This window comes from Lepidochelys kempii, chromosome 1 (genome assembly GCF_965140285.1).
Source record: "Lepidochelys kempii isolate rLepKem1 chromosome 1, rLepKem1.hap1, whole genome shotgun sequence".
In the NCBI taxonomy this organism is placed as follows: domain Eukaryota; kingdom Metazoa; phylum Chordata; order Testudines; family Cheloniidae; genus Lepidochelys; species Lepidochelys kempii.
Window position 1 is genome coordinate 125,064,371 of NC_136380.1, and position 27,816 is coordinate 125,092,186.

The 27,816-nt window shown below is 43.1% G+C and overlaps 1 protein-coding gene across 1 annotated transcript; it reads left to right on the forward strand.

Moving 5' to 3' along the window:
- The first annotated feature begins 842 nt into the window (after positions 1 to 842).
- SHOX (SHOX homeobox) lies at positions 843 to 13,661 on the forward strand. Its single transcript, XM_073327741.2, has 5 exons — positions 843 to 1,116; positions 4,486 to 4,694; positions 9,000 to 9,057; positions 9,189 to 9,277; positions 11,914 to 13,661. The coding sequence occupies exons 1-5, from the start codon at positions 843 to 845 to the stop codon at positions 12,157 to 12,159; spliced, it is 876 nt and encodes a 291-aa protein (XP_073183842.1). The 3' UTR covers positions 12,160 to 13,661.
- Positions 13,662 to 27,816: the final 14,155 nt, after the last annotated feature.

Below are 27,816 nucleotides of genomic sequence, written 5' to 3' on the forward strand. Positions count from 1 at the left end.
AACATAATAGCATTAGCCAGAAAACAGATCCTGTAATGTTTACACACTGGAGGTGCCTGTACCTATAGGCAAAAACTGATAAGGACCTCAGAGATTTACAACAACCGGCTTCACTGCAATAAATGTTTTTCTCCGTAATAGACAACACTTTAAAACAACATTTTTGTTCACTGAATAATTTGACAATTTTTAATTAAAACAGAAAATCGCCATCATGTAGAAGCATAAATATTACAGCAAATGCACATATCCAGCTTGTATTAATTACCTTTTTATTGCACGGTCATTTTCTTTTCCCATTGATATCTATGCATTTAATTGCAAGAACAGATTTATTTGATTAGCTAGGTCCGTTTTTACTCACAGTGTTGGTAAGCTTAGGATGTCCTTACAATCAATAAAGTCTTCCTTGACTTTCATTTCTGCAACCCATTTACAGAATGCAGATACCTGTTTTTGTGTTTTCTCTTTCCCCCCTTTTATTTCTCTCTCTCTCTCTAGTTGCTTGTGCTCTTTGCCTCCCTAAATCAAGGTGCAAAGATGCCAAACAGTGATGAAATGAAAAGAAAGCCAATTGCTGGACTGAGGTGGGGGAGATAGCTGCTAGGAGTCCGCCTGCGACTATGGAGCAGTCAGTAATTGCTGGAGACAGGGAAAGCTGGGGGTTGGGCTGAGGTAGCCATGTATAAATAGTGTGATCTCAAATTGAAAGGCATAAATAACAGCAGGAGTGATCTAACCCTATACAGCCCATCTTCTACGTGCAAAAAAAGCGTGCAGAAGACGGCCAGATCTCCTGCTGAAAACAAGTGGATCTCTGTGGATAAGATCGCCGGGCAGCCATGGAAGAACTTACAGCTTTTGTATCCAAATCTTTTGACCAGAAAAGCAAAGAGAGCAGCAGCAGCAGCAGCAGCAGCAGCAAGAAGGAGACTATCACGTACAGGGAAGTTTTGGAGAGTGGGTTGGCTCGATCTAGGGAGCTTGGAAACTCTGACACTAACCTGCAGGACATTACTGAGAGCAGCAACCATTGCCCGGTGCATCTTTTCAAAGACCATGTAGAGAGTGACAAGGACAAACTGAAAGAGTTCAGCACGGGCAGGACTTCGGAAGGTAAGCACTGTGCAGGCGGGAGCCCCCTCTGCAAAGCCGGCTCCACGCCGGGAGCCTTCCTCTCCCTTCTTTCCACACTGCGGCCCTTCAGCTTTGCCGCTCGCCTGAAATGAGGGGTGAAACTCAGTTAATTGAAACCGATGCGTCCCGATGAGAGCACACGCTCATCAGTTTCATGCCTTTGTGTGTGCGCGCGTGTGCGTGTGTGTGTAGAGAGAGAGAGGTTTGGTTTAACAGTGAAAGGGGAAGTAGCCACTTTAGTTTAGCCAGAGTCCCCCCTTTAAATCGGAAATCGGACAGATTGTAGGTGCCTTAACAATGCTCTGTACGGGGTTAGAAGTTCCATGGGTAGGCGAATGAGGAAATCTTGTCCAGGGAGTTCTAATGCATCAGAAGACATGTTCTTCCTGTTTCCGGGCCATCAGGATGCTGCTTCTTCTGGGAGAAAGCTGGACCTTAAGGCGCTGCCTTTGGACAATTTTGTCTTGCAGAACACAGATCAGTCAGTAGATTGTTTTCGTATATAAGTGGGTAGTGAGAAGTCATAAAGCAGCATAGCTGTGCGTGTACTCTAAGGGGCAGATAATCATGGAGACAGCGAAACATTCCAAGCCTTGGATACATATGCTGTCATCAGGTTCAGGACATTCAGTCCTGTCTGGCAATCTCACCTTTGTCAAACTAGTTTCACCTCTACGTCCCTAGACGCTATCGAATTTTAAAACATGAGTACTTTTTCATTCACACACACACAGAGAAAGAGAGAATCAAATCATGGGGGGAACAAAAAGCTGAGAAAGTGTCTCCGGGCAAGTTGGTCAGGTCGACCTGTCCTGGGAGCTACTAACTAGGCTACACCTGGCGATAATAAAAATCGTCTAATTGGTTTGTGAACAACAACCAACCTTTCAACTTTTTTGAAAAACCGTTTAATGAAACGCTGACTGAAAGACACTTGAATTCACAGTAAAAAACCCATATAAAATAATTTTGAGAATAATTCTTTTTTAAGTCTTATAATGTACTTGAGGCCTGTATTTCTGAAGAAGTATATCTCACTTAGCACTTCGTTATTTTTATTTTTAATGATCAAGATTACAAAGCATGGACACCATTTATAGAAATTATTCAAAAAGGAAGTCTTATTAAAAGGAAACATGGATATTGTTCAAAACTCCCCCCCCTTTTTTTTATTCTAAGCATGTAAATGTTAGACTGTGTGTTTATCTAATCTAATCTAATCCGTCTATGTATAGAGGGGTGGGGTGGAGGTGAGAGGGCGGAGTTGTGCAAGATGAGGCGTTTGTGACAACGTCAGTGCAGGTAAAGGTTCAATCTAATTTCACTGATTTCAATATGCTATTCCAATCCCACCGATATGACTATCCAATATTTTGTATACACTGTGGGCATGCTTAATTCTCTGCGGAGAATGCATCTACCACAAGACTCAGTTTATCTTTCTACACGGCTCATCACTGTTTATTCATTTAGTTAGAAATATCTTGTTTAAATACGGCTTCATGAAAACCGCATACATTACAGTGAGGAATGCGGGCCAAACGCTTGTTTTAGGCAAAGGACAGGCAAACGTGAAAGTGTTAAGCAATCGAACAGCAGTCTATAAGGAGGGGGCCGTGAATTGATGTGAACTGTTGTAGTTTAAGTTAAGAAGTGAAAACGAAGATTTGGGTTCTGGTGGCCTCTTCTCCTTGGATTTCCACTGGCACAGACCCCGCTTCATTCAAATATTTTCATTTAGTAGTCACCAGATTTTTGGGGGACGGCGGGGGGGGGGGGAATTCAACATTATCTCTACATTTATTCTCACCCGCAGCCCCACACTGGCTGTGAGGCGGATCAGAACAAAAGAAACAACTGGGGGGGAAATAAAGACCTTGCTGGGACTCCTTAAATCGCGCGGCGGTGGAACAATTTGGGTAACCTTTTCGCGGCTATACAATCAGATTTGGTCGAGGGCATACAGCTGGCTGGCACAAGCGTGATTAAAATAGACACCCTCTGCTGATCAAATGGTTTTGGCCATTTTCGTTATTACGATTAAAAGAGGATTTGCGCCCTAGGTCCCTTTTCTAAAACAAGCCAGAGAGAAAACGCCGGGGTTTGTTTTTGGCCTCGTTGTAATGTTTTCCCCTCCTCAGTGTAAATCTCCACATGCCCCAGTTTCCATGTGGACGGATGCTCCACAGGAGACATCAGTCTCAGGTTAGAAACGCTCCCCCGCCCCTGGCACCTTCTTTTCTAGCGATTTCCCCAAAGGCGGCCAAGATGGGAGTGAGGAGGTAGAGAGGAAGCACGTTATTCCTTGATGGGAGGGGTGTGTGTGTGTGTGTGTGTGTGTGAGCTCCCTCCCCCCTCCCCCGATGTAACAAGGCCGGATTCTTCCAGCGACACAGAAAGATGACCGACCCCTGCCAACAGCTTGGAGTTTCCCCAGGTATTTTTGGCGAAGTGGCTCACGCCCGTGTAGCTAAACAATGGACAAAATTCTCTTACCACGCGAATGTTTTGCCTTCACCCCAACAGCGGTAGGCAATGCCCTGCATAACTGCATTTACTTCTAAAGAAAACAGCAACCCAGAGCTGCCCCTCCCCACGCCCCTTTCCACTGGCTCCACATAGGGTTAGCAGAACGATTTCCCAGCATTCGTCTGCGACCCTTCTTCAACTGCAGTTACCAACGCATCATAGGTGCTGGTTAGTGACTTGTTTTTAAATGGTCCTCACATGGCGAAATTCACCAGCGAACCAAAAAACCCCCAAGCCCCTTCTTTTTCCTCGCACGGATACCGTTGCTGTTCGTGAAACAGTGGCTCAGACCCTCCTGATATGTAAAAGGAGCGATGGTCGGACACAGTGATTAAATATTTCCCAGCATTCCCCTAGAGGGCAGCTATATTTTGGGGCCCGATGCTGCAGTCTTCACTCAGGCATAACTTCCACGGTAGTCCACTGGGGTAACATCCCTGTCATGGCTCTGTGATGGTGTGTTATTTTCTGCTCCAATCGATTGCTTACGCTTTCCCTACACTGTTGCTCTTGTTGGGTGACAGGGTGTAGCTAGTGCAAGAAGAGGTACGTTGCCATGGGATGGGGATACATAATAAATAATATTTCTCTATAAAGACACAAAAAACTGCCCTCCCTTCACCGCCCCTTTCCCCCGAAGCAAAAATTCTGTGCGTGACAACATGAGAGTGATTCTGTTTAATGGCACTTTCCTCTAGTTTAGAATCAGGTTGGGGAAGAGGAGAGGAAAAGAAAAACTAGCCTCCTGTGCAAAAGAAACTTTTGTGAGATACTAAAGCGAAGCTCTGTGTCCCCCGCTCCCTCCCCACCCCCCGGCAGGGATCTACGAGTGCAAAGAGAAGAGGGAAGACGTGAAGTCAGAAGATGAAGATGGACAGACCAAGCTCAAACAGAGGAGAAGCAGAACCAATTTCACACTAGAGCAGCTGAATGAGCTGGAAAGACTTTTTGATGAGACTCACTATCCAGATGCCTTCATGAGGGAGGAATTAAGCCAGAGGCTGGGACTCTCTGAAGCTAGAGTTCAGGTAAGAGAAAGACTCTTGCATTATGTTCCTGGAAATGTCCTCACCTCAGTTCCTGACTGCCAGTGGATTCTAGCACAGTGCCCTGTTTCATTCAAAGCAGGAGAGCTGAAAGCAGAAACGACACGTCTGGTGGGAAGCTGTTTGTATATCCGGTGAACTTGTTCTGCTAAATATATTTCTTAAACTCCTCCATTGTTGCCTTTAGTTTTTAGAAATTATCTAATTAATAATGTAATGAATTGCTTTTGCAAACTCATCTGATCACTAAATAACCTCCCCCTTAATCCCCATCTTTTTCTTTCGCCCTGCTCTCCTTTTATGGGGATGTTTTTTAAAAAAATCAGAAAACAATTGTCATGGATAAGGCTAGACGGTTTGGGTGCTCTGGGACTGGATTATCTAGAGCCGGGGGAAAGGTGCTCCCATCTGACTCGCATAGCAAGCATATGAATTCATTGCACCCCATCTGGTATATTTTCCCTCTCTGCCTTTTTTTAAGGTCTCATAATCCTTAGACATAGCCACAAAAATGTGGCAATCAAAACCTCGCAGAATTGCTCATTGTGTCTTCGAATCGATTAAAAAATATTTTAACTTTCTCCTTGATAGCCAAGGGGAGGGGGAAAAAAAGAGAAATAAACAGAGAATCCATTCCAAAAGCAGATGTCATGTAAAAAAGAATTAATAAGATCAACCTGTGGATCCCTGAGCAGGAGCACAGGGCGAACAAATTTAAAGAAAAACTCTTATCAGGTTGTTATTCTCTACATGGCTAACAGAGGAAATAAATCCTTTTACTTTTTAATCACATCAATTTCTCTGAAGAAAAATAACATGTATATATGCTTATATATGTAAATAAATATACACACTAGGCTTCGGATGGCAGGGTGATTCTCTTTGTTTCCCCCCCTTAAATATTATAAATGTCTAGTCTTTGGAAAGCAAAGAGGAAGAATCTGTGCCTTCCAAATCCTTCAGGTACTTATCCCAGTAAATGTCTATCTAGCTTTAAATAAGTGCCTCCTTGAGGCATTTCCCGAAATAAATAGTGTAGCTAGTTTTTCTCAGCTGTGGAGTCTTTCTGTATAAAACAAGCTGGAGAAGGGACCTTGTGGTGTGGATCATATGCCTTAAAAAGGGAGACTTCTAATCTAGGGGAATATTGCAGGGGTTGAAAGGGCTGGTGGCTTACATTCTCCTGGAAGATTGATCTAACCGCACCATATAAATTAATGAAAAGATTAAACTTTTGCTGAAGGGGACATCAAATCTTATGTCATCTTCCCAGATCTTCTTGCTTTGGCTCTGTAATATCTTTCCAGGGCCTTGATGTACTGTTTCTATAAAAATAAATTACTTGTAATTGAATTCTGCACTCTTTCTTTCAAGTAGTTTATTACTGAGTAGCAGCACCTTAACAGGATGTTCATAGTTACAGCAAAATTGGTGCTTCAAGAGCTGGCAGAACTTGAAATACCACACCAAAAATAAAATATAAAAAAATTAAAAATGGTGACGTTGATTCAAGTGGGAATTATAAGCAAGACAAAATTTCATTTCTCTATTTTTTAAAAAGAGGACTGAATGAAGAAGGCTGATAATAGTAATGTAAAAAAAGGAAAATAAGATAATTAATTAGGAAAAAACAGAGGACTCACTATAGTTAAAAAGAGGGAGTAGGAAAAAAGAAAGGAGGAAAAGGAGGGATATTTTAATACTTTCAGAACTGTTCTCTAATCCCTCTCTGCACCGCCTGTCCCTTGTTGTTAAAGGATATAGTTTCAATTTAGTGTGGAAATTTGCTGTAAATAAATTGAAGCTCCTATGGTAGCTAGTCCTTATTAACCTTTTATTTTTAGTGTTGTACTGGAAACTCATATCACCCAGCTGTCAGGGTTATAATTGAAAGTTATGAGACCATAGTGAGGAGCAGGCAGTAATTCAATTACAACAAATATCTTTGGGTTTATGGTGCAGGGCTAAATTAAATGTCATTATTCACTGTCTCTAATGGAAATCAAAAGGAAATCAGATTAGAGCATTTGTGAAAGAAATCACTGAGTGATCCTTAATGAAGAAATAACTGTCTAAAACAGTGTACTGTGCTTTACTTAGCATATTCATGACTAATTGGAACTGATCGTGAATCACACCAAGCCTGATTTATTATCGCTTAACGCAGTGGCTAATTCATCACTTTTATTCCTCTTAACCTTATTTTTCATAGCTAAAGGGAAAGGGCACTTCGTTTTGCAGATTTAAATATTTTTTTTGTTTGAAGGATATTCTGATTTGCAGGGGAAGTTGTTTACACGCTGCTTAAATTCCTCATGATGATTTAAACTCCTTCGCCAAAAAAAAAAAAAAAAAAAAAAGACAGATTTTATGCAAAAAGAAAAGAAGTACTTGTGGCACCTTAGAGACTAACAAATTTATTAGAGCATAAGCTTTTGTCAGCTAAAGCTCACTTCATCGGATGCATAGAATACATAGAATTCTATGCATCCGATGAAGTGAGCTGTAGCTCACGAAAGCTTATGCTCAAATAAATTGGTTAGTCTCTAAGGTGCCGCAAGTCCTTTTCTTTTTGCGGATACAGACTAACACGGCTGCTACTCTGAAACCTGTCATTATGCAAGATTTTATGCAAGGATCACCGCCATACCAAATGCATTGTGGTCGCAGCAACAAAGGTCCTCACCCGAAATGACAGTAGCTTGGTACAAAGTTTTAAATGTTTATTATTGGGGTATATATTTTTGGTTTGAAAAATACAATTTTTCAGTAGTCATTAGTTCAAGAAAGCAGAGTGACAATAACACGAAGCCAAGCTGGCATGAGTTTGAAAGGCAGATACTTTATTAGTACACGGAAAGGTCGTGCTCTTGAAAAATCCAGGTTACAGTTTTCAGTTAGACCCATAGCTCAGGGTTTGCTCAGCTGAAGAGGGTTCGCTATTATTCACGCGATCATCTGGCGACCCTGAGCAGAAAGAATTGCGCTCCAGAGTAGAGAAGGCCAATTCCTACTTAAGAAAATCACTGAGGTACCCTGGGTAATTAATGCCGTTGGAAGCCTTTCTTTGCACTAATTACTCCGTTGTAAATGACCATCATTAAGGCAACTGAAGAAAGCTTGAAGGGAAAACTTGATGTAGGAAGTGCAGTTAGTATTAATTAACCGTATGATCACTTGGCAAGTGTAAGAACATCAAAGGTTGAAGGTGCTTCTTAGCTTCAAGATTTTATCAGCACCACAAGTCAATGTTTGTGCACATTTGGTAGGTTTTGTGTAAGAATAAAACTGGGCAAAAACATTTGAATCTGAGCGTCTGACAATCAACTCAACTCACTTCATTAAACTAGCCATTTGAGAAAGGAGAGGAAACAATAAACTCAAACGTCTGAAACACTCTCGAATAGAAGTAAAAGAGAAACAATGACAACCGGATTTTTGCATTTGTTTAACAGTTAGAATGACTGGAATTAGATGAGGATTATTGATATTTTCCTGCTGGTAGTATAAATAATTCCTTAAACCCAAATCTGAAAGAGTCCGTTATTGCCTGCAAGTAAGAACATTAAAACGTCAGCAGGAACATTTTTTCAAAAATAAAAAGTTAATGTAATGGAGAATAATTCAGTCCATTTGCCCAAGTCTGGATTTATTATTTTATGTGAAACCTTAAAATCTCTCAAAACCCATAAAACTGAAGTTTTGGATTGGTAACAGATTTTATGGGCTAGAAATCGAGCACTGAAGTTTGACAAAATGTTACCGGTTTGGCTTAAATATGAGGAGAAAAAGATGATATCATCATGAAGGGAGATCTGTGAGGGACACAATTTTGGTATTTGCTTTATCAATCGCGACTGCTCACCCTCTATGGGTGGCACAAGGGAGTGAAAGCCTGGAAATCCTGCAAGTCTGGGGAATACTGGGGGCGTGCGTTTAGAAAGAGGGCCACGGTTCCGAAATGTTTGTTTTCAGGATTGTAGAGGCTTTACGGTAACTTTTGATGTGCTGGCCAGGCTCGATACACTGGCAATCAAAAGAGGAGAATGAATGTTGGTTGTTTGTTTGGTGTCGGTCCCACGTTCTCTAAGCCATTCTAACAGGACTGTGAGAGTCATAATCACTCACACAACGCGCAGTGGCCACTCAGTAGCCTTGTGTGTGTGTGTGTGTGTGTTTATTTTATACACATCATTAAAATTATACGAACTGCTTGGCCTCCGCTTGCTAGTCCCGCTTCTCAGCAGCTGTCTGTCTACCTTCCCCCTTTTGTTTTTATTTTTGCAGGTCTGGTTCCAGAACAGGAGAGCGAAGTGCCGAAAGCAGGAGAATCAGATGCATAAAGGTGGGTCTGAGAGCCCGGATTCAGGGAGTGGATGGGTGGGATGGTCACTGAGTAATGGAGAAGAAGACCGGGAATGGCAAGAAGGGAAAATGCCACCCACGCGGCTGACCGTGCCATGTCTCTCCTTGCAGGTGTGATCCTGGGAACTGCCAGCCATTTAGACGCCTGCCGAGTGGCCCCTTATGTGAATATGGGAGCCCTGAGGATGCCTTTCCAACAGGTAGTTCGTTTTGCTTCCCGTTAAACGCCTGTCCCAATGCCTGAGGCTCCTGCCTGCCCTCTTCCTCTGCTGCCCTTTCACCGCCAAAGGAGGAAGTGGGACACGTTTACAAGTGCCATTTATAGCGAAGTTGGCACGTATTAAAAGCACGCTGTAAAACTTCAGAAGGGGCCTCTTTCCAAACACCCCCCTCCTCTCGCCTCCCCTGCTCAGGCAGAGGCAGGCGGCTGTAGGTCTGCCCCTCCTTTCCCGGTGTGCTCTGGCCCTGTGGGCGCCCAGATGCGCAAATGAAGGAGTCAGCAGCCCAGCCAACCCCCTCCCTCCCAGGAGGCTCAAGTCTCCTGCGCTCAGTCAAAGGGGAGTTTGGTTGCAGGATCTGGCCCGTGCATTAGGAGAGGGAAGGGTTGGCCAGCCCAGCCCAGCATCCTCCCTCGCAGTCCCCTGATGCGGACAGAGCCCAGGGCAACAGGAAGGGAAGGTGGGGAGCCTCTTCCTTCGCGAGACGGGGACTGTGCTACTGGCGCAGGGCGCCCTCGGAAGGATGAAACCGGTGCCTTGTGCAGCAGCCGGCTCGCTGGGCCGGGACGTGGCAAAGACAAGCCTCCCCGTTAGGAGCTGTCCCTTCTCCAAGCCCAAACCCAGGGAAGGTGACTCGCCCGGAGCTGGCCTCGGCCCTGCAAAAATCTCCAGCACGGGGAGTCCAAGAAACAAAAATGCTCCTGGCGCTCCCTGCGTCCATTTCCCTGGGCACGGGGGACGATCACGCGCTGGTTTTTGCTCCCAGTTCAAGGGCTGGGCGCTCACGTGCACGCTTCCAGATGAAGGCAAGTTGTCCGCACCGCCAGGGGGAGCTTCGCTTCACTAGAGCCTGTCAGTTACTGAGACTTTTAGACACATATTTGCAGCCCCTCCCCCCCAGAGTGTAGATGCCGGGTAGCATCGACCTCCTGTATAAATGGCTGACTGTGGTGTGCAAGACACAGTGTGTATTCTCACCCAGACTCTTCACAATGGGGGAGGGGCAATATTTTAGATGAGGCATGGGGCAGGGTGCTGGAATAATTTACATGGTGTGGGTGCTGAGAGCCATTGAACCAAACTGTAAACCCTGGCTATAATGGAAACCACTTCAACACCTCTAGTTCCAGCACCTTTATATGGGACAGGTATAGCTCAGCAGTTTGAGTATTGGCCTGCTAAACCCAGGGTTGTGAGTTCAATCCTTGAGGGGACCATTTAAGGATCTGGGGCAAAAATTGGGTATTGGTCCCAGTTTGAGCAGGGGGTTAGACTATATGACCTCCTGAGGTCCCTTCCAACCCTGATATTCTATGATTCTATATCTATTGGGCCTAAGTCTGCTCCATGTGCCTAAATCAGGAGCAATCCCCTTTGAAGTCAGTGGAGTTAGGCTGGCACTACTCAGGAAACAAGGGAGAAGAGAGGCAAGCCAGCCCAGATGCCACTTAACAGTGCAAGCTACAGCTTGTGGCATTTCCTTTTTGTGCCTTTACATAACCGATTGAGGAATCGGTTTCCCAAAAGCAAACTAGGTAAAAGGCACAGATTAATGCTATTGATTTTTGAAAAACACATATCTTGGGGGAGAAAACCCACACCCGATGCAGAGATCTCTCTGTCAATCCAGTGTGTTTGTGCAGGTCTAAAAAGCGCCAAAGTAAACACTGGCCACTGGTCCCTTTTACAAGGTTAAAGAGTTTTTAGAAAGATATAAATAAACATCCCTAGAAAAAAATGCTATTTAGCACTTGTTGGCGCCCACGCGATGGCCAGCTCATTTTTGTAAATATTAGAAGGCCTAAATATGCCTCTATTCTCTCTGTATAAGTGCTGAGCGGAATGTTTACTATCAACCAGTCAGTCCTCCTCCAGCTTTGCAGTACCTGTTTAAATCAAACCAGTGCCTAGCTGTCTCCTTTATTCATGCTCCCTGCGCCTGCTGCGTGCAAGGGGTTAAAGCGGCGACTCCAAGCCCAGGCCCCTCTTTCCCACTTGCAGCTCTAGTCCTTTCCTTGAGAACGCAGCAACCTGCACACTTGCTGCTGCTGCTGCTGCTCGGGGGGGGGGGAAGAGGCCAACGCGTTAGTTTGTTCAGAGGGCGGCGGAGCTCGTATCCCTCTTGAACTGCGCCGATTCGAATTCCTCGGCCCGCCGGGCCCTGCTGCGCTTTCTCGCCACGAGCTCGCATCCTGTGCTGCCAAACCACGCGAGCGGCTCCGACGCCAACGCGCAGTCCCCCGTGCGGAGACAGCCGACGTTGGAACCGCACTAAAGCTAGGCCGGATCGGCGGGCAGGCAGTCGAGTAAAGTGCCAATAAATGGCTCCCGCTGAAACCTCTGCTCAGGGGCGGTGGGGAGGGAGCGGTGACGGGGCGCCATGTGGCTCGGCTTCGTAAACCGAGTCCGTTTCCCCGCCTCGGCGCATGCGGCCTGCGACAGCGCAGGAGGCCCCGCTCGCCGGGGGAGGGCGCGGCCGCGGCCGCGGCCCGGGGAGGTGGCTAGTCCCCTGCCAGGTGTGGGGGAGGAGGGAGAGGGCAGCTCGTGACCCGCGGCGGCTGGAAAGCCCGCACCGCCAGGCCCCTTCTCACCCGGCTCCCCGGGCTCTGCTTTCCCAGGTCCAAGCGCAGCTGCAGCTGGAAGGCGTGGCCCACGCCCACCCCCACCTCCACCCGCACCTGGCGGCCCACGCGCCCTACCTGATGTTCCCCCCGCCGCCCTTCGGACTCCCCATCGCCTCTCTGGCCGAGTCCGCCTCCGCCGCTGCGGTGGTGGCCGCCGCCGCCAAGAGCAACAGCAAAAACTCCAGCATCGCCGACCTGCGACTCAAGGCCAGGAAACATGCCGAGGCGCTGGGGCTCTGACACTTTCCGCCGTGCCGCGCCCGCCCGCGTGTGTGTGTGTGTGTGTGTGTGCGGCCAGGCCTCCCGCGCCGCTCCCGCTTGCCCTCCGGCGCGCCCCAGGCCTGCGGGAGCGGGGGGGGGGGGGGGACACGGCTCGCTGGCTTGTGGAAGGCCTGCAAGTACTTTTAAAGACCATCGCCACACGTCCCCAGTTCCTCCTCTCTTCCCCCTTCGCGATCAAAGCCTTCGCGTCCCACCCGGTTCGTCTGAGGACTGCGGGGGCCCAGTCGCCTGCCCTTCTTTTTTATTTTTCAGGCACCTAGCGCTCCACGGTTAAAACTGCTCCCCCAGATGCAATGGTAGGGTGAGACCATCCCGAACCGCCATCAGATTAAACACACACACACACACACACACACACACACACAAGCAAAGACTTTCCGGAGGATAAAGTAGGTGGGGAACAAAATCTTTAACTTATGCTCATCTGTGAACAGTGGGACATTTGGATTTTGACGCTAGCAAAAGTGATCACGTCAGCGTGAGGTCCTCGGCTGCCGTCAGTTCTGCGACCATGTGCATGTGTCTAACTCAACACATTTTGAAGATGGTAACATCTATTAAAACAAAACAAACAAGCAAAAATAATAACAAAAAAAAGATCCTTGGGGCTGGTCTCCATTAAAGATGACATTTCTTTGTTGCCAACAGTATTATTTCACTGCCATGAATATCTTCCATCGCTGAGGAGCTGCTGCTGCAGAACTGGTTTAAATTTAAATGTGGAATTTCAGATTTGAGGCGGGGCAGTTTTTTTTTCTTCAAAAAAAAAAAAAAAGCAGCAATAACAAAAAAAAAGTGTGTCTCAAATGGCTAAAAGTCTTTTGGAAAGAAGGGGAAAAAAAAGACAGACTAGAATTTACTAACCATCAGTGGTGACTTGAGTGATGGGAACAATATGAATGCACCTGCTTTACCCAGAATCACCTGAATTAGCTGAGATGCATTGTGCCATAAAGGAGCAGGTCGATTTTCTGATTTTTTTCTCCCTAATGTCTGGATCTTTGAATTGAAATCTTGCTCTTATACAGGATATAGAAAGAATGACTCACACAACAAAGATGGACATATGGTTTTAAGGCATAATACTGATGCAGCATTACTTTTAGTGAAATGCAATTAAGTGCAGTAAAGTGCAATACTGTAAATATTATAGATTAAAAAATAGCCGTACATTCTTATTCTGTTAATAACCAGTTCCGCAAGAACCATAACTTAAGTCCTTTATGCTCAGACTGGGTACATTGCAGTTTAGTGCCAAAATGACAGTCCGGGTCTTCTAGGAATGGATAAAAATATATGTATCACATATGGAAAAAGATAGATACTATGATTTCTAGTCAAGTTAATGTGCCATATTCTGGGAAGTAAGATGAACAGCCTGTATGACATTTTTGCAATCGTTTTAAACAAAACAAAACAAAACGAAACAAAAAAAGTAAATGGTTTGTAGGGGTGGACAAGTTCAGTGTTTGCCAATTTTTCTTTTTTCCAGTTATGTAGACACCAAATACAAACTTGTCTAAGCAGCATAGCTAGTCTAAGTTGGGGAAACTCCCTTGAAATTATATTACCAAAGTGTCTGGGTTTACTCACCCCCCCATGTTTTTATTTGTTATGTAATTCTCTTCTAATCAATTTATTATGTTGTGGGTTTGTTTGTGAGAACAAATACTGCTCTTGTCTACTTCTAACAAGATAGCTCAATTTTTTGCCTTTGTTATCAAGGCCTACATTCATGGAAGCTTATCCTCTCAATAGTACTGCCAGTAAGCCTGTTTTTTCTTTCTCAAGTGTATTTATCATCTAGTAATCCATTACTAATTTTGGCTTTTGCTGATATTTATCAAATCCAAATATTTCCATAGGGCAAAAAGTAATGCATTAGATCTTTTCAGTCTTAGACGTTTGCATTTTTTTCCAATTTTGATATTTTATGACAAGCAAATTTTCTGAAATGTCAAAGTGCTGCCATTTTCCACCTATTTATTATGTGAAAAGTGGTTATATTTTGGACATGTTAGAGTTTATAAATGTTACCTGTCTTTGCTACCTCTTTGTGACAGCCTAATATCTCTTTAAACCAAGGCCATAATGCTAATATAACATTAACCATTGTAGAGGGACATGGGGAATAAACCCAGACAATTAACAAGATTGGAACTAAGACCAAACTTTATCTAGAAGGTATAAATGTTGTTTATAGTAATGATATAGTATAAAGTTTATTCTTCTAGATAAAGTTTGGTCTTAGTTCCAATATTGTTAATTATATCACATTTTACAACGAAAATAATAAATACTTTTCCCCACAACACCACCAGCATTTTCAAGTCCATATTTTTAACATACAAATGGGGAATTTCACCATAAGGAGGCACTAGACTCTAACAGATGAGCAGTTGTACTGGCTACCCGCAATACTTTGGGGTACTGTGATGTACGATATTGATGGATAAAGGCTCAATCCTGCAGCCTTTATTCACTTGGATAGAAACTCACCTTTGTGCAGAGGGCCAGCACAGCTTATGCACGGCTCACATCCCATTTAAGCCCTATTTTGAGTGGTCATCAGCCATGCTCTGGGCTTCTACACAGGAGTGAATTTCGCCCTCAGATAGTTCCAGTGACTTCAGTGAAACTTCTCAAGTGAGGGGAGGCTGCAGAATTGGGCCCTGAGAGCCTTCAACCATCTTACAAATGAAGTTATCTGCTTAACTGCACTTCCTGAAGTGTATTACATTTATAAAATATATCTGGTTACATTTTGATAACAGTTGCTTACTAACAAGTTGACCTTTGGTGTTCTAATGAATACCAGCGCAATAAGAACTTTCATACGCCAGTCAGATTTCTTTAAATTTGTCTGGATCGGCGTTACTCTTTTTTGCACTGAAGACTCTACCAGTTTCTTAAGACTGGTAAATCATATCAGTGGATGGCTCAGAGATATCTAAACCGCACTGGAGAACCGGAGGCAAGTGGCAGCAGCTACTAGTTTAGCAGGGTTTGAAGTAGAAACAATAGATCTTCCTGGGAAGAGGGCAGGGTGCCTCACTGTATCTACATGCTGCTCCTGCCTTTCATTCAGTGTAGCACACGTGACAGATGCAATCCTGACATGGGAATGAAGGTGCTGCTGTCAAAACTGCTTCTGCTTTTCTTATTTCAAGAGCAGGATAATCGCAGTGACAACTGGTCCAAAAGGCTCACTGGGCCCAGCTTTGGATGGAGCATGCATTTGGCCTTCTCTTCTTTCTTCCTGGCCTTGTGAGAACTTCTGCTTCAGCTGGCACTTTTAAGGGCCAAATCATCAGTGGGTGTAAATCAGTGTAGCTTTTCCCTCAATGGGACTGCCCTGATCTGCACATAGTGAGCATATGGACCTCAGTCTCTTTTCTATCTCAACCACTGTGGTCTGTTCCTCTTTCTTTTTATCGTGAACTTCTTCAACAGGTAAGTGGTTGAAGATAAGACAATTAAGGTTCTGAGATACTTAGTAAAGTTAAAAGATTACCTTTACTGAATTAATAGATAGCATGAGCCTCATTTATTGGACATCAGTGGCCATGTTAGTCTTTGCATAATCTCCCATTCTGAGAAATGAGAGCTTTCCACTGATCATCAGAACAATGTGCATTGGATGGAATTCTCTTGGTGTGGGTCTTCATTTAGTGTGAACTGGCTTCCAGCAAAGGTCTTCCTCAAAAGTTGGAATGTTATTTTGAAAATAACTTGAACCACCTCAAAATTAATAATTTTGCCTAGAAACAAGTATATAAAAATTCAAAACAGGGCCCAATTAATCACACACAGCCCTTTGTAATCAAAAGATGAAACTCAGCTACAAATTTATTTTGAACTATCAAAATATGCTTAAGAATTTGTATCAACTTGAATAAGAAGCTAACTCCATAACTCAGTTTTTATTGACTTGGGAAAGTCAAGAAAGAAACCAATGAGATCAGATTTTTTGGCGTAATAGGGCCATAGATGTGGCAATATTTTGGTTTATTAATCATAATCCTTAACACTTATATAATGCCTTTTATATGAAGTAGGTAAGAATTATCATCATCCCAATTTTACAGAGGAAGAAATTAAGGCATAGAAATTAAGGACCAGATTCTACCATCCATAATCATATTGAATACTATTATTTGTATTGTGGTAGCATCTACAAGCCACAATCAGGAATGGGACTCCATTGTGCTAAGCACCATACAATCATATAACAAAAAGAGTTCCTGTACCAGAGAGCTTACAGTCTACTACCTTACTCCAAAGGTAATATTCAGCATGATTATGGGTGACAATGAAGCCTTAATTTGCTTCCCTAACACCATCCAGCTACCACCCAATCTAAAGCCCCTTTCAGTCAATGGAGTTTTTCCTTTGACTTCAGTGGAGCCAGGATTTCATCCCAGGTCTCTAGTTTGTGGCGGAAATGTGATTAGAACTCAGAATTTCCTAGCGCCTAATCATATGCACAATTCACTAGAATACCTTGACTACCAGTCTCCGCTACTAACAATTTCTCACACAGACTAAACACCCTGATGTCACTCTTTTGCATGCTTGTTCTGCCTTTTTTTGTTTCTACATTTGCCCATGAAATAATAGAAAAAATGCCCTAGCTACATAATTTTGAGTTGACACATTGGGGCCATTGATTCAAATACTTTAGTACACACAGTCCTGTGGAAATCTCAGACAATAATAAGGATAAACATGGATTTTTTGGAGGGTGGGAGAAATTACATGTGCATTCTACTCTTTTAATTATGGTAGGCAAAAGGATTGTTTCATTTCTTTTTATAGATAGTTACAACTTATGGAGACATTATTACTATGGCAATGACAGGATCCTTCTTTCCCCTTTCTTTCTGAGGAAATTTTACAAAAATGTAGAAAAAATAAATGACACCTATTTCTGAAGAAACATACTTATTTTTATAACATCTACTATCCTTGAATCACTAATGATCTTCAGCTCTGTAAAGTGACACAATCCACGTGGCTGGAGATCTTCCTTGTTGACAGTTAAAGCAGACAGTGACATGCTCACTCCTCTTCTGTAAGTAGCTTAGTAAATCCTTTATGTTGCATTCTTCCCTTAGTGTGCATGTAATTCCCACTGCAATCACAACTCCAAGTGGCAGTGGTAATATAGAGATTTGGTAGAACCTCTGATTCAGTACCTTGAAAAACATATAGTGGTTGCAGCAGGATGTGGTGGAATCAACTAGGGCCTGATAGTCTTTGGAGACAATAAAAAAAAGCCCTATATGCTATACTAATACATACCCTCTCAGTTGAATCACTGGTCAGTGTTAATGGGAGTTATATGTACCAAGAAGAAAATATAATCTTTCACTTTGTGACTTACCCTGTTGGTAAAATGGTGCCTCCTTTTGAGTTACTCCCTCCTTCAAAGCTGTGACCCAGGTCACATGGACACAATCCAGCTGCTTATATTATACCAGTTATTTCTTGCCAGTTAGCCTCTCTAGCAAGGTCAATGGTAGGCCATGGACTTCTGTGTTTGAGGCATTTTTCAAAAGAGGTACAATGTCTAATGTCCCTTGAATATTGGGTGTCTGTATGGGACAAGGTTTGCATTATCAGCCGGTGCCTAATTTATTAAAAGTCAGCCTAAGAATTTGCTGATTTTCAATAAAGATTAAAACTTGATGCAGTTCATACACATTTTATTGAAATTTGATATTTAATTAAAATCAGTTGAAGAATGTAGAAAATATCAAATTTTGAAGCTGAAGATATTTATTGAAAGGCAATACTTTCATGAATCTAGGCCTATGATATGTATTAATTACATCAAAGACAGGTAAATATCTCTGTTTCTTTGTATTGATGTATGTGGATGTTTTATTTATTATTTTGTTTGAAAATTTCTAAATCTGTAATATTTTAATTATGTTGAGTGCAAATTTGACAATGCTTTGCATTTATTTTTATATTTTTTAAACCTGTTGCTTTTGCGAAATTATGAGCAGCCAGTATGGTTTACAGTACCATTGTGTTGTTTTGGTTATGTATACATAGTATGTCTGAGTTTACAGACATTTCAGGGATTGCTAAAATGAAAAACTCTCCAAAACCAACTGGTCTTAAAGTTTGTACCCTTCTGTTATTGTGGAAGAAACCTTTTTTAGGTTTTGGTTATGTCAGCATGCTCCTACATGAATTCACCAGACATGTAGAGTTCCAGTTCCAGAGTGTATTATGTTGAATCACATGATATGAATGTACATCTTGTAAAAGTGAGATATGAATAAACTTATAAACATTTGTAATCATGTGTTAAAGAATACTCAAAATAACTGATGCCAAAGTGATTATTTAATAGTGGACCATTTATTTCATTAAACATACATAGACAGAGCTTTTCATTTATTTACCATTTTTCATTCTTTAGGGTTTTCAGAGAATGAATACAATATGCTATACCCTGCCATCAGACTGTGTCCATTGAAGTCAATGGAAGTTTTTCAAAGAAATTGATAGCAGGATATGGCTCAGCGATGATGAACAGATGCCACAATTTTAGGCTTTTACTTTTATATCTATGACTTTTTTTTTAGGGCTGCTAATTTTTCGTCTAGCATCATTCCTTTAAACAAATGACTATGCATGCGTGGCCATTTGGGGACTATGTGGATCTGATCCAAAGCCCATTGAAGTCATGCTCATTTGGCCAGGGGCAAGGAAAATGGTCATGTCCCTCACTGTCTGTATACTAGATGCAATTTTCTCTCATAACTTAACCCCTGCTTGCAGTAAAGCCAGCACCCTGATGTGGAAAGGGATATCCAATTTACCTTCTTGTCACTGCTTATTGCATAACTTCATTATCAGCCTGGTCTAAAACCTACTGGAGTCAATGGGAGTCTTTCCATTAACTTCAATGCACTTTTGATCTGGCCCTAAATTCAGAGATCATTCAAGAGTTAAACCATACTTCTAATCTCTCTGGAACCACAGTGCGTGATATCCTTGTTGTATTTGAGCTTAATAAGCCTTACAAGAGTGGTTGTTCCTTATAATGGGAACTCCCAAATTTCTGCCAGCGTGCCTTTTTATTAGAGCCATATTTATTTTATTTCTTTTCTGTATCAGTTTATGTAAATTGAAGTCAGAACAAGAATTTGGCTTTTGTAATCCTGCTCTTTCTATGAGTGCCTGGATCTGTTTGAAGCTCCTACATTTGCTCTTTGTTATGTAGTTAGAATGCCGTCAGTACATATCTCAATTACTGTTTCACACCCAGCCAACACTACTCATTGATATCCCGCTTTTCCTAAAAAATATTATGAAGTCAGTAACTATGGAAGAGATGGGATATCATGGAAAAAAAATCTTTACTTTCTATTCCTTGAAAGCACTCAAACAATGGATGGTGATCAGTAATGTGTACTATAGGATCTATCAGGCAAAATATAAACTACATAACTTTGTGCTAAAAGAGCAGCTCCTGCACAAGATAATTTCATAGCAATTTATAAATAAGTGTTTTTAATTCTCTTTTTCTGTCTATTCATATTCAACTAAAATATTTAAAAGAGAACTAAAGAAAATAATGGTTATAGGAAATTTAGTAATGTCAAAATACAATTACACTTTTTTTGGAGCTTTGGTCTGTAGGAAGTGATTTATTTTCAACTGCTTCATCCTTTTCCTCTCCATTTTTGTTGAGAAGAATAAGTACGTTCCTTCAAATATTACTTGTCTGATTGTTTTCTGAAATCATTGGCAATTTTGAGGGTTATTTCCTGCCCGACTTTGTATTTATTTTTCTTCTGCTTTAAGTGAGAATTTATTTTCAGTTCCAAAAAGTTATAGTTTGACCTATTGCCATTAGCATTTTTGGATACTGTCTCTAGTTCTCTTTGTAGAATTTGAATTGGATAAGAATAAACACAGTAACAAAATAAAGTCCTTAAAAGTTGTCAGTAAAAATGTATTTATTTCTTTCCTGAGGAGCTTCTCTCTCAGCTTTTTTTCCTGAGGTACAGAAATATAGTAATGAACGTATGAGGAGAGAAGAAACAGGATGGGGTAGCTGTTGGCCATAGTACATCTGAAACATGGAAAATCTCACACCTATATGGCCCAATCCTGCATTCCTTGCACATCGAAAACTCCCACTGAGGTCAATGGGAGATCTGGGTATTTAAGGTATGCAGGATCAGCCTAGAAAAGATCGATCATCTAAGCTCAAGTACCACATACAAAAGAGTATAGAGTGAGTACCAAAACAAAGAAGAATGTGCCTTATTTCCATTCTCCAAACCAAATACCCAGACTTCATTACCATATCATTTAGGAGAATAATCCTGCTCTGACATAATATCTTTCATTAAACTAGCTCTCAAACTGCTTTACAAACTTTACTGACTGGCTGTAAAAAATATAGTCTTCAAAGGCCGATCCAACTCCCATTAGGTCAACAGAAGGAACCTATTGATTTCAGTGCTAGATGGATTGTGTGCTAAGGGTGAGAACTTATAGTGAGGTGAAGTGGCCTCCCTCCAGACTTGAGAGCGAGAGACCACTACATTCCCCTTGGTGGGCGGAGCCATACCCATCTTGCACCCCTTGTCAGAAGTACCAGGGCAGGACAGGAAGTATAAAGGGAGGACCCTACAGCTCAGTTGAGTGGAGTCAGAAAGGAGACAGACTTCTCCAGCCCGCTGGCAAATGCTGTCGCTGTGCAGCGCCCTGCCAGAGGAAACCGACCCTGTAGAGGGGTTGCCAGTACTGCCGAGGAGACAGGACTCTTGGACTATGGATCCCCCTGCCCCTGCCCAGACTGTGGTAGGAAGTAGCCCTAGGAAACCAGACTTTAGTCAGGTTTTGTTGCAGGACCATGGGTCAGTGTGTTTTGGTAGGCTCCCCACTGACCCAGTGGTGGAACCATTTGCTGCTTTTAGGGCCCTAGGATGGGACCTTGTGGAGCAGAGTGGGCCTGGGTCCCCCTATCCCCTGCCCCCAACCTCACCCCTTGGGTGGTGGCCTATTCACCCCTAGGCCAGAAGGCCTATGCTTTACTCATATCTTGCCCCAGCCAGGAGACTGTGTGCCCGGACTATATGTTTGCTGGCTGCCTTAGCCAGGAGATGTAGGCAATAGCCTGCCCTCTGCTCTGCCCTACCCAAAGTGCCAGAGCTCCCCTTATAGACTGTTAATTGCTGTCTGCCCCAGCCAGGAGGCTGTGGTCTAATGATTGCTTACGCTTTGCCCTGCCTAGCGGGCCAGAGCCCTAGACTCCTGATTGGTGGCAGCTGTAGCTGGGAGACTCTAGGCTAAAGACTGCTTACTGCTCTGCCCCACCTGAGGGGAGTAGAGCTCCAGGCAGTTAATGATTGTTTGCTTCTGCTAGAAGGCTACGAATTATAGACTGTTTACTGCTTGGCCCCACCAGCACGACTCGAACCCGAGTGCTGCTGCCTGACTCAGTGAGGCACAGTGGCCTCCCTCCCGACTTAAGAGCCATGGACCACTACAGAGTTGTATTAGGGAGGAAGGAGGAGATACACATCTCCAGTAGGGTTAGCTGGAGGCACTATGGCTGTGTAGGCTAGGAGTAGGCATAATGCCTCCATACACCCAGGGGGCAATGAGATATCCAGCAGCAGAATTTACTACACCTGTCTGCAAACAGACTGTGTTGTCTCCAGCATGGGTCCGCAGACACAAATTAGTGATGGAGTTGATGCGGAGGCTACTCTCCTGGGCTGAGAGTGACATTTTGAGCTCTGGCTGTTCTCCACAGTGTGTCTTCTGGGAGCATAGTCAACTAAATTTGATGTTTGGCGGGGTTTTTAAAAAATAAACAAAACACAATGACCAATTCAGAAATGTTTTATTTAAAGCAAAACATTACAGTTTAAAAAGAAAATTAGAACGTGAAAAAGATCACACACTGAGCCATTCGGCTCTTTTAGTCATTTTTAGTTTTTTAGATGGCAAAAAAGGGGTCACGGTTTCTTGATCCACCCTAGTGTCGGTGGTCGAGGCCTTTCTGTAGCTCACGAAAGCTTATGCTCAAATAAATTTGTTAGTCTCTAAGGTGCCACAAGTCCTCCTTTTCTTTTTGCGAATACAGACTAACACCGCTGCTACTCTGAAACCTAAATTACAGCTGTTTCCTATGCAGGTACATGGAAGGAAGATCTGTTGACCTATCTATTGGGTTTCTATTGCACCCACCACTGCAGCATCTAAGCATTTTCTAGGTAAATTAGACTTGCATAGCTAGGTTTCTAAGACACTTGATGCAATCTTCTGTTCTTTTTTGGTTATAGAAAGCTGTGATTGGGGACTATATGTACCTTTTACATACAACACCCCTCCCCTGACTTAAAAGTTTGGAAATTAAGTATAGAATTAAGGTTGCCCATGCATTATGACAGTCTTTAATTACCTGATTACACACTATTTTTTCCATAGGACCTCTGCCTCATTCAGTGCACAGAATGGACTGTGTTCAGGTTTTGTGCTGTGTTCTGAAGGACCCCTTCCTCATTCACTGTAAAATGAAAGGTAGGCATGTGTAGAGAATAAAGCAGGTAGCAAATTAATGCAAAAAATAAAGGCTGGTCTTGTGCTTAAGACAGTTAAGAACCCCTCTTTCCCCCCTCAGAAGGAGGCGGTTCTATCCTGGGCTCTGCTGCAGATTTCCTAAGTGCTTCTGGACAAACTGTTGGCACCAAAATTTTTGCATGTGGTCACTCAACATGTGTTCTTCATTATCTGGGTGCCTGACTTGAGACACCTGGGGCCTGATGTTCAGAAGTGCAGAGCATTCACCACAGAAATGGAAATCAACCAAAGTTGTGGGTGTTCAATACATTTAGTAGTAAGGCAGTGTGATTTGGAGGTCTGAACACAGAGATTCAGGCAGTCCTGAGGTCTAATCTTGGCTCTGTGATGGATTTACTATCTTGCCTTAAGTAAGTCACTTTGTCTTCTTGTCTCAGTTTTCCAATCTATCAAATGGGTATAACAATACTCTCCTATTTTGCAGGGTGGCTGTGACAATACATAAATTAATGTGTGTAATATACTCAGATACTACATTGCCGAGCACCATATCAAAACCCACCAGGTAACTAATAGCTCTGTCTTCAATGCAATGATTGGATGATGTGCAGTAAATAAAGCATGAGGCTAAAAACAAATATAGAACAGCTGTCTTATTCACTGAGCACTGAAAAAGGCAGTGGTCCTGTGGACAAAATGGTATGTGACTCATGTAATTAAAGACTGTATCATAATGCATAAGGAGAAGGGGCAGAAATAAGATTGCACAGTCAACCTTAATATTGGCATTTCTTAACTTTTGAGTGCTTGCTTTTGCAGCCATAATAGCATTCTATAAACACAAAAGGGTTTTGGGTTTTTTTTGGGGTGAGTGTAATTTCCTAGGGGGGTGTGTGTGTGTGTGTGTGTGTGTGTGTATATACAAATAAAAGAAAAACGCAAAACAAAGTTCTATCCCATACACCTGCAAAACCTCCTTCCCATCACATATCACTATCATTTGATCCCTGAACCTTTAGCACCATAATACAATGGTCACCAATTGAGATACAAAGTTAATTGCATTAGTACAATGGTTTTTAATCTGTGGTCTACAGACCCCTGGGGATCTGCAGACTATGTCTAAAGGGTCCACAAAAGGTTGTTGTTACCATAGAACAATGGTTTTTAACCTGTGGTCCTTGGACCCATGGGGGTCCGGAGACTATGTCTAAGATTTCCAAAGGGGTCCGCACCTCCATTCGAAATGTTGATGGATCCGCAAATGAAAAAAGGGTTAAAACCACTGCATTAGTCGATAGGAGGACATAGCCGATGAGAACCAGCAACTAGAGGAAGGTGATAGCAGGGGAGGATAATGTCCTGGCTAGCTCTTCAAACCAGAGTTTCTCTTATCTTTAAATGTGTGGGCTCTGATTCTCCCCTTGCCAGATATGAGTAAATTCCACTGAAGTTACTTGTACCTTCAGGGCTGAGACTATCAAGCTCCCAAACTCTGGCATTTGATCCTAATCTAATTATTTTAACTTTTCTTCCTTGTCAATTACTCAATAAACCTTTTATTCTACTAAGCCCAGACTCCACCCAGATTGCTTCACCTCTCAATGTCTGCTCTTTCCAATGCCTTATTTTAAAAGGGCCATACACATGCTACTATCACTCACCTAACTCCACAGCTGGGCATCACGTTATAGTGCAGGCATTATTTTCCTTATTATTTTACACGGAGTTATGACCTATGGAGATTACAGGTCTCAGCATGTGAGACTCCATCTTGAGCTGAATGGTCCTCCACTCATAAGAAGATGAAGCATTGCCTGCTAGTATTACAATGTGCTCTACATGAGGCTACACCTTAAATCAGCTCAGAAATGGAAGCGGATATATCTTGCTGGCAGCACATAGCACCGCTGCTCTGTGATATCTGCATTGGCTGCCTGGTTTTTTCCAGGTGCAGTTTAAGGTGTTGGTTTCAACTTATAAAGTCCTTAATGGCTTGGGATCTACCTACCTCAGAGATGACCCTGGTGCTTGAGCTGGACTCTACTTGGTATATAAGAGAGGTGAGCTACTGGCAGGGAATTTCCTCAAGTTTGGAACTTACTTCCTGCATGGTCCACAATAGCTCTAGTCTGTTGTCTCTGAAGGAATGATGCAAGACACATCTATTTACCAAGGCTTCTGAGGAATGATCTGGCCTCAAGTGTATTTCTATCCATCTCTACTCTGGGATGCCATTTTCATCCTGCTTATAATCATCAGTCCCAGAGTAGCAGTTCACATTTTGCCCAAAATACAATCAGCAAAAGGAAGAATCCTCTGAAGTTTAAGTTCCTGGCTACATCCATTAGGTTAAGATGAGTCATATCCAAAATGCACTTTCTTCCAGTCTGGAGAGTGAGACTATCATACCTCTGTCATCTCGACTAGAGCCTTACTGAGTTCCAGGAACTGTATGTTCCTCTGTAGCATTGCATGTACTCCCTTCTCAGCTGTTTGTTCTGACTTCTGAAACACCACTTACCCACTTGGCTAGCTCACAAGAGGTTTTCGGTTTGAAAAACTAGCAAACTTTAAAGAATCTGCTTTAAAAAAAATTTCTTGCTAACTTAAAATCATCATCATCATCATATTTTCCAAGATTATTTATGGGAATGCTCCAAATGGTCCTTTTTGCTATGAAAGTTTTATCTATACATGGAATATTGTGTTAGCACTTATCACTGGCATTGTCAGAGGATTATTATCCATCCTAGTGTTTGCACTTTTAAATATCTGCATTTTGTGAAAAATACAGTAATTTTGTTTTAACTAGCTAAACTGACTTGCTGTACCTATGGTGCTCGGAACTGAAGAAGCAGACAGAGTTCAGCTGTTTACATATGGATATAAGAATGATGAAATAAGTTTATTTCAGAAACTCAGTGTAACTATGGCAACACAATCATTGTATTTCAAATGGGAAACATTTTCTAACTTGGCAACTGCTCATAACAACTTACTGCAATTATTGATTTATGCATACCTCAAATTTGGCAAAGCAAATTAAAAAGTAAAGTCATTCCAATCAATGGGGATACATTTAATACTGATACTCAAAGAACATTTTATTCCTATTAAATAGTATTATGGAAAAAGCCTGTTAAAACATCATTAAAGAGCAATGTCTCAAAAACACATCTCACAGAGACCAGTTTAACAAAACCAAAGTTTCAAGTCTCTCAAGAGGAAATAGGGTGTTACTTTTTCAAGTCTAGTCTAGCAAAATTCTAGAAATTTCCAACTAAATGTCCAGAGGGGAAATAGGATTGTGACGGGGTGGTCCACTCACTGCTAGGCTGATGCCACCTCTTGGTCACTCTGGGGAATAGCTTGTGAGGTTAACACCCTTCTAATGGTTGTATGCTGTCATCTGCCTTTCTCTCTGGATCTGCGTTCCCTCTCTTGCTTCACGAGCTGCTGCCTCTTTGTGACTTGGCTCTTCGGGCAGGTCACCATAAGTCCAGCCCGGCTCATTCCTCCTCATCTGGGCTCCCTCACTCAGTCAGGGGATTACTTGGCCACCTGATTCCCCTCAGCTCTGGTCTTTGGATTAATTAGTCCCCTAGTCACTCTGCATTAACCCTTTCTGGGAAAGTGTGGGGTAAACACCCCCATCACATATCCTCCCTCTCAAGACTGCAACATTTGGGTTCTCCCCTGGAGCTGTCACAGCTGGGCACACTGGACATCCTGCTTGTGCTCTAGGTCTCCAGCCATGAGGAGCAACTTGCCAGTCTCATCAGCCTGAATTTCCCACTCTGGAACTCTGCTGTCTGGTGACTTCTGGTGACACTTGCAAAGCCACTTGATGGCTTTCAATTTCACCTGTTACCCTGGGTCCTTGTGCTGTAGGCTCTCTCAGCACCCCTTCTCCCAGGGTCTGAATCCCTATCTCGCCCTGGTTAGTCTCTGTATGAGTCGCCATATCCTTCAGCCTGGCCTCTGAGGGACACTTTTGTCTCTCTAATTTTTCATTTCTCTTCTCCTTGTCAGCCCCTTTGGTCTTCTCCACCACATTAACGCACCCCCTCTGGGTATCTGACACTTCCTCTTGGTTCTTTCTGGACCCTTTACACTTATTTTGGCTTGTCTATTTTTAACTCTTCCCTCAATGGGACTCTGCCCTTCCCTGAACTATTGTTCTGTCTGTGAGGACACTGCCTCCTCACATGTCCTGGTTCCCCACAAGTGAAACAAGTATTCCCCCTTCCTGGTTTCTTTACAGGTCAAACGTTGGGGCTTTTCTGCCTTATTTCCCTTAAGGCTAGGGTTTGTATCTTCCCAATAGGGGCACTCTCTCTTAAAGCATCCCCTCCACCCACAGGCATAACAAAGCCTTGCTTTGGCTTCTGGCCTCCTGACCCTGGGGCCTTTTTTCTTGCCCCAGGCTCTCTAGCCCTTGCTCACCTTCTGGAGGATCTCAAACAAATATAGCAGTTCTTCAACCAACTGTAGGAGGTATCTCTGCACCTCCCAGTGTCTCCACTGGTTATCTAGAATCTTTTCTCATCAGGGCCTGTGTTGTATCCCCCTTTGTTAATCAGCCCCCTTCACTGGGAGCAGAAAGTCTGTGGTGGAGCTTGGGAGGGTACACCTGCATTCTGCAAAGAAGGCCTTTGCACATGATGGCTCCATTTTCTCTTTACCCAAGTGTCTCTTCTACCACCTTTCCCATCCTCCTTATATCAGGGGCAGCTGTCTTAAACAGTCTCTCAATTTCTCACACTCCCCCTTGTATTGGGGGTATCACCCACACAGTCTTTCAAACTCCCCTTGTATCCAGGGCAACCATCATTTCCAGCATTCCCCACCAAACTGTGATGAGGGTGGTCACTCACTGCTAGGCTAGCACCACCTCCTGGTCACTCTGGAGACTAGCTTTTGAGATCAGGACCCCTTCCCATGGTTGCATGCTGTCCTCCGCCTTCCTCTCTGGGTCTGCAGCCCATCTCTTTCTCCACAAGAGGCTGCTGCCTCTTTGGGACTTGGCCCTCCAGTCAGGTAATCATA

Excerpts from the sequence above, each read along its gene's own strand:
- SHOX (XM_073327741.2), top strand. The coding sequence starts at position 843 with ATGGAAGAACTTACAGCTTTTGTATCCAAATCTTTTGACCAGAAAAGC. Across the intron at positions 4,695-8,999 it reads TCTCTGAAGCTAGAGTTCAG|GTCTGGTTCCAGAACAGGAG; the intron begins GTAAGAGAAAGA and ends TTATTTTTGCAG. Across the intron at positions 9,278-11,913 it reads TGAGGATGCCTTTCCAACAG|GTCCAAGCGCAGCTGCAGCT; the intron begins GTAGTTCGTTTT and ends CTGCTTTCCCAG.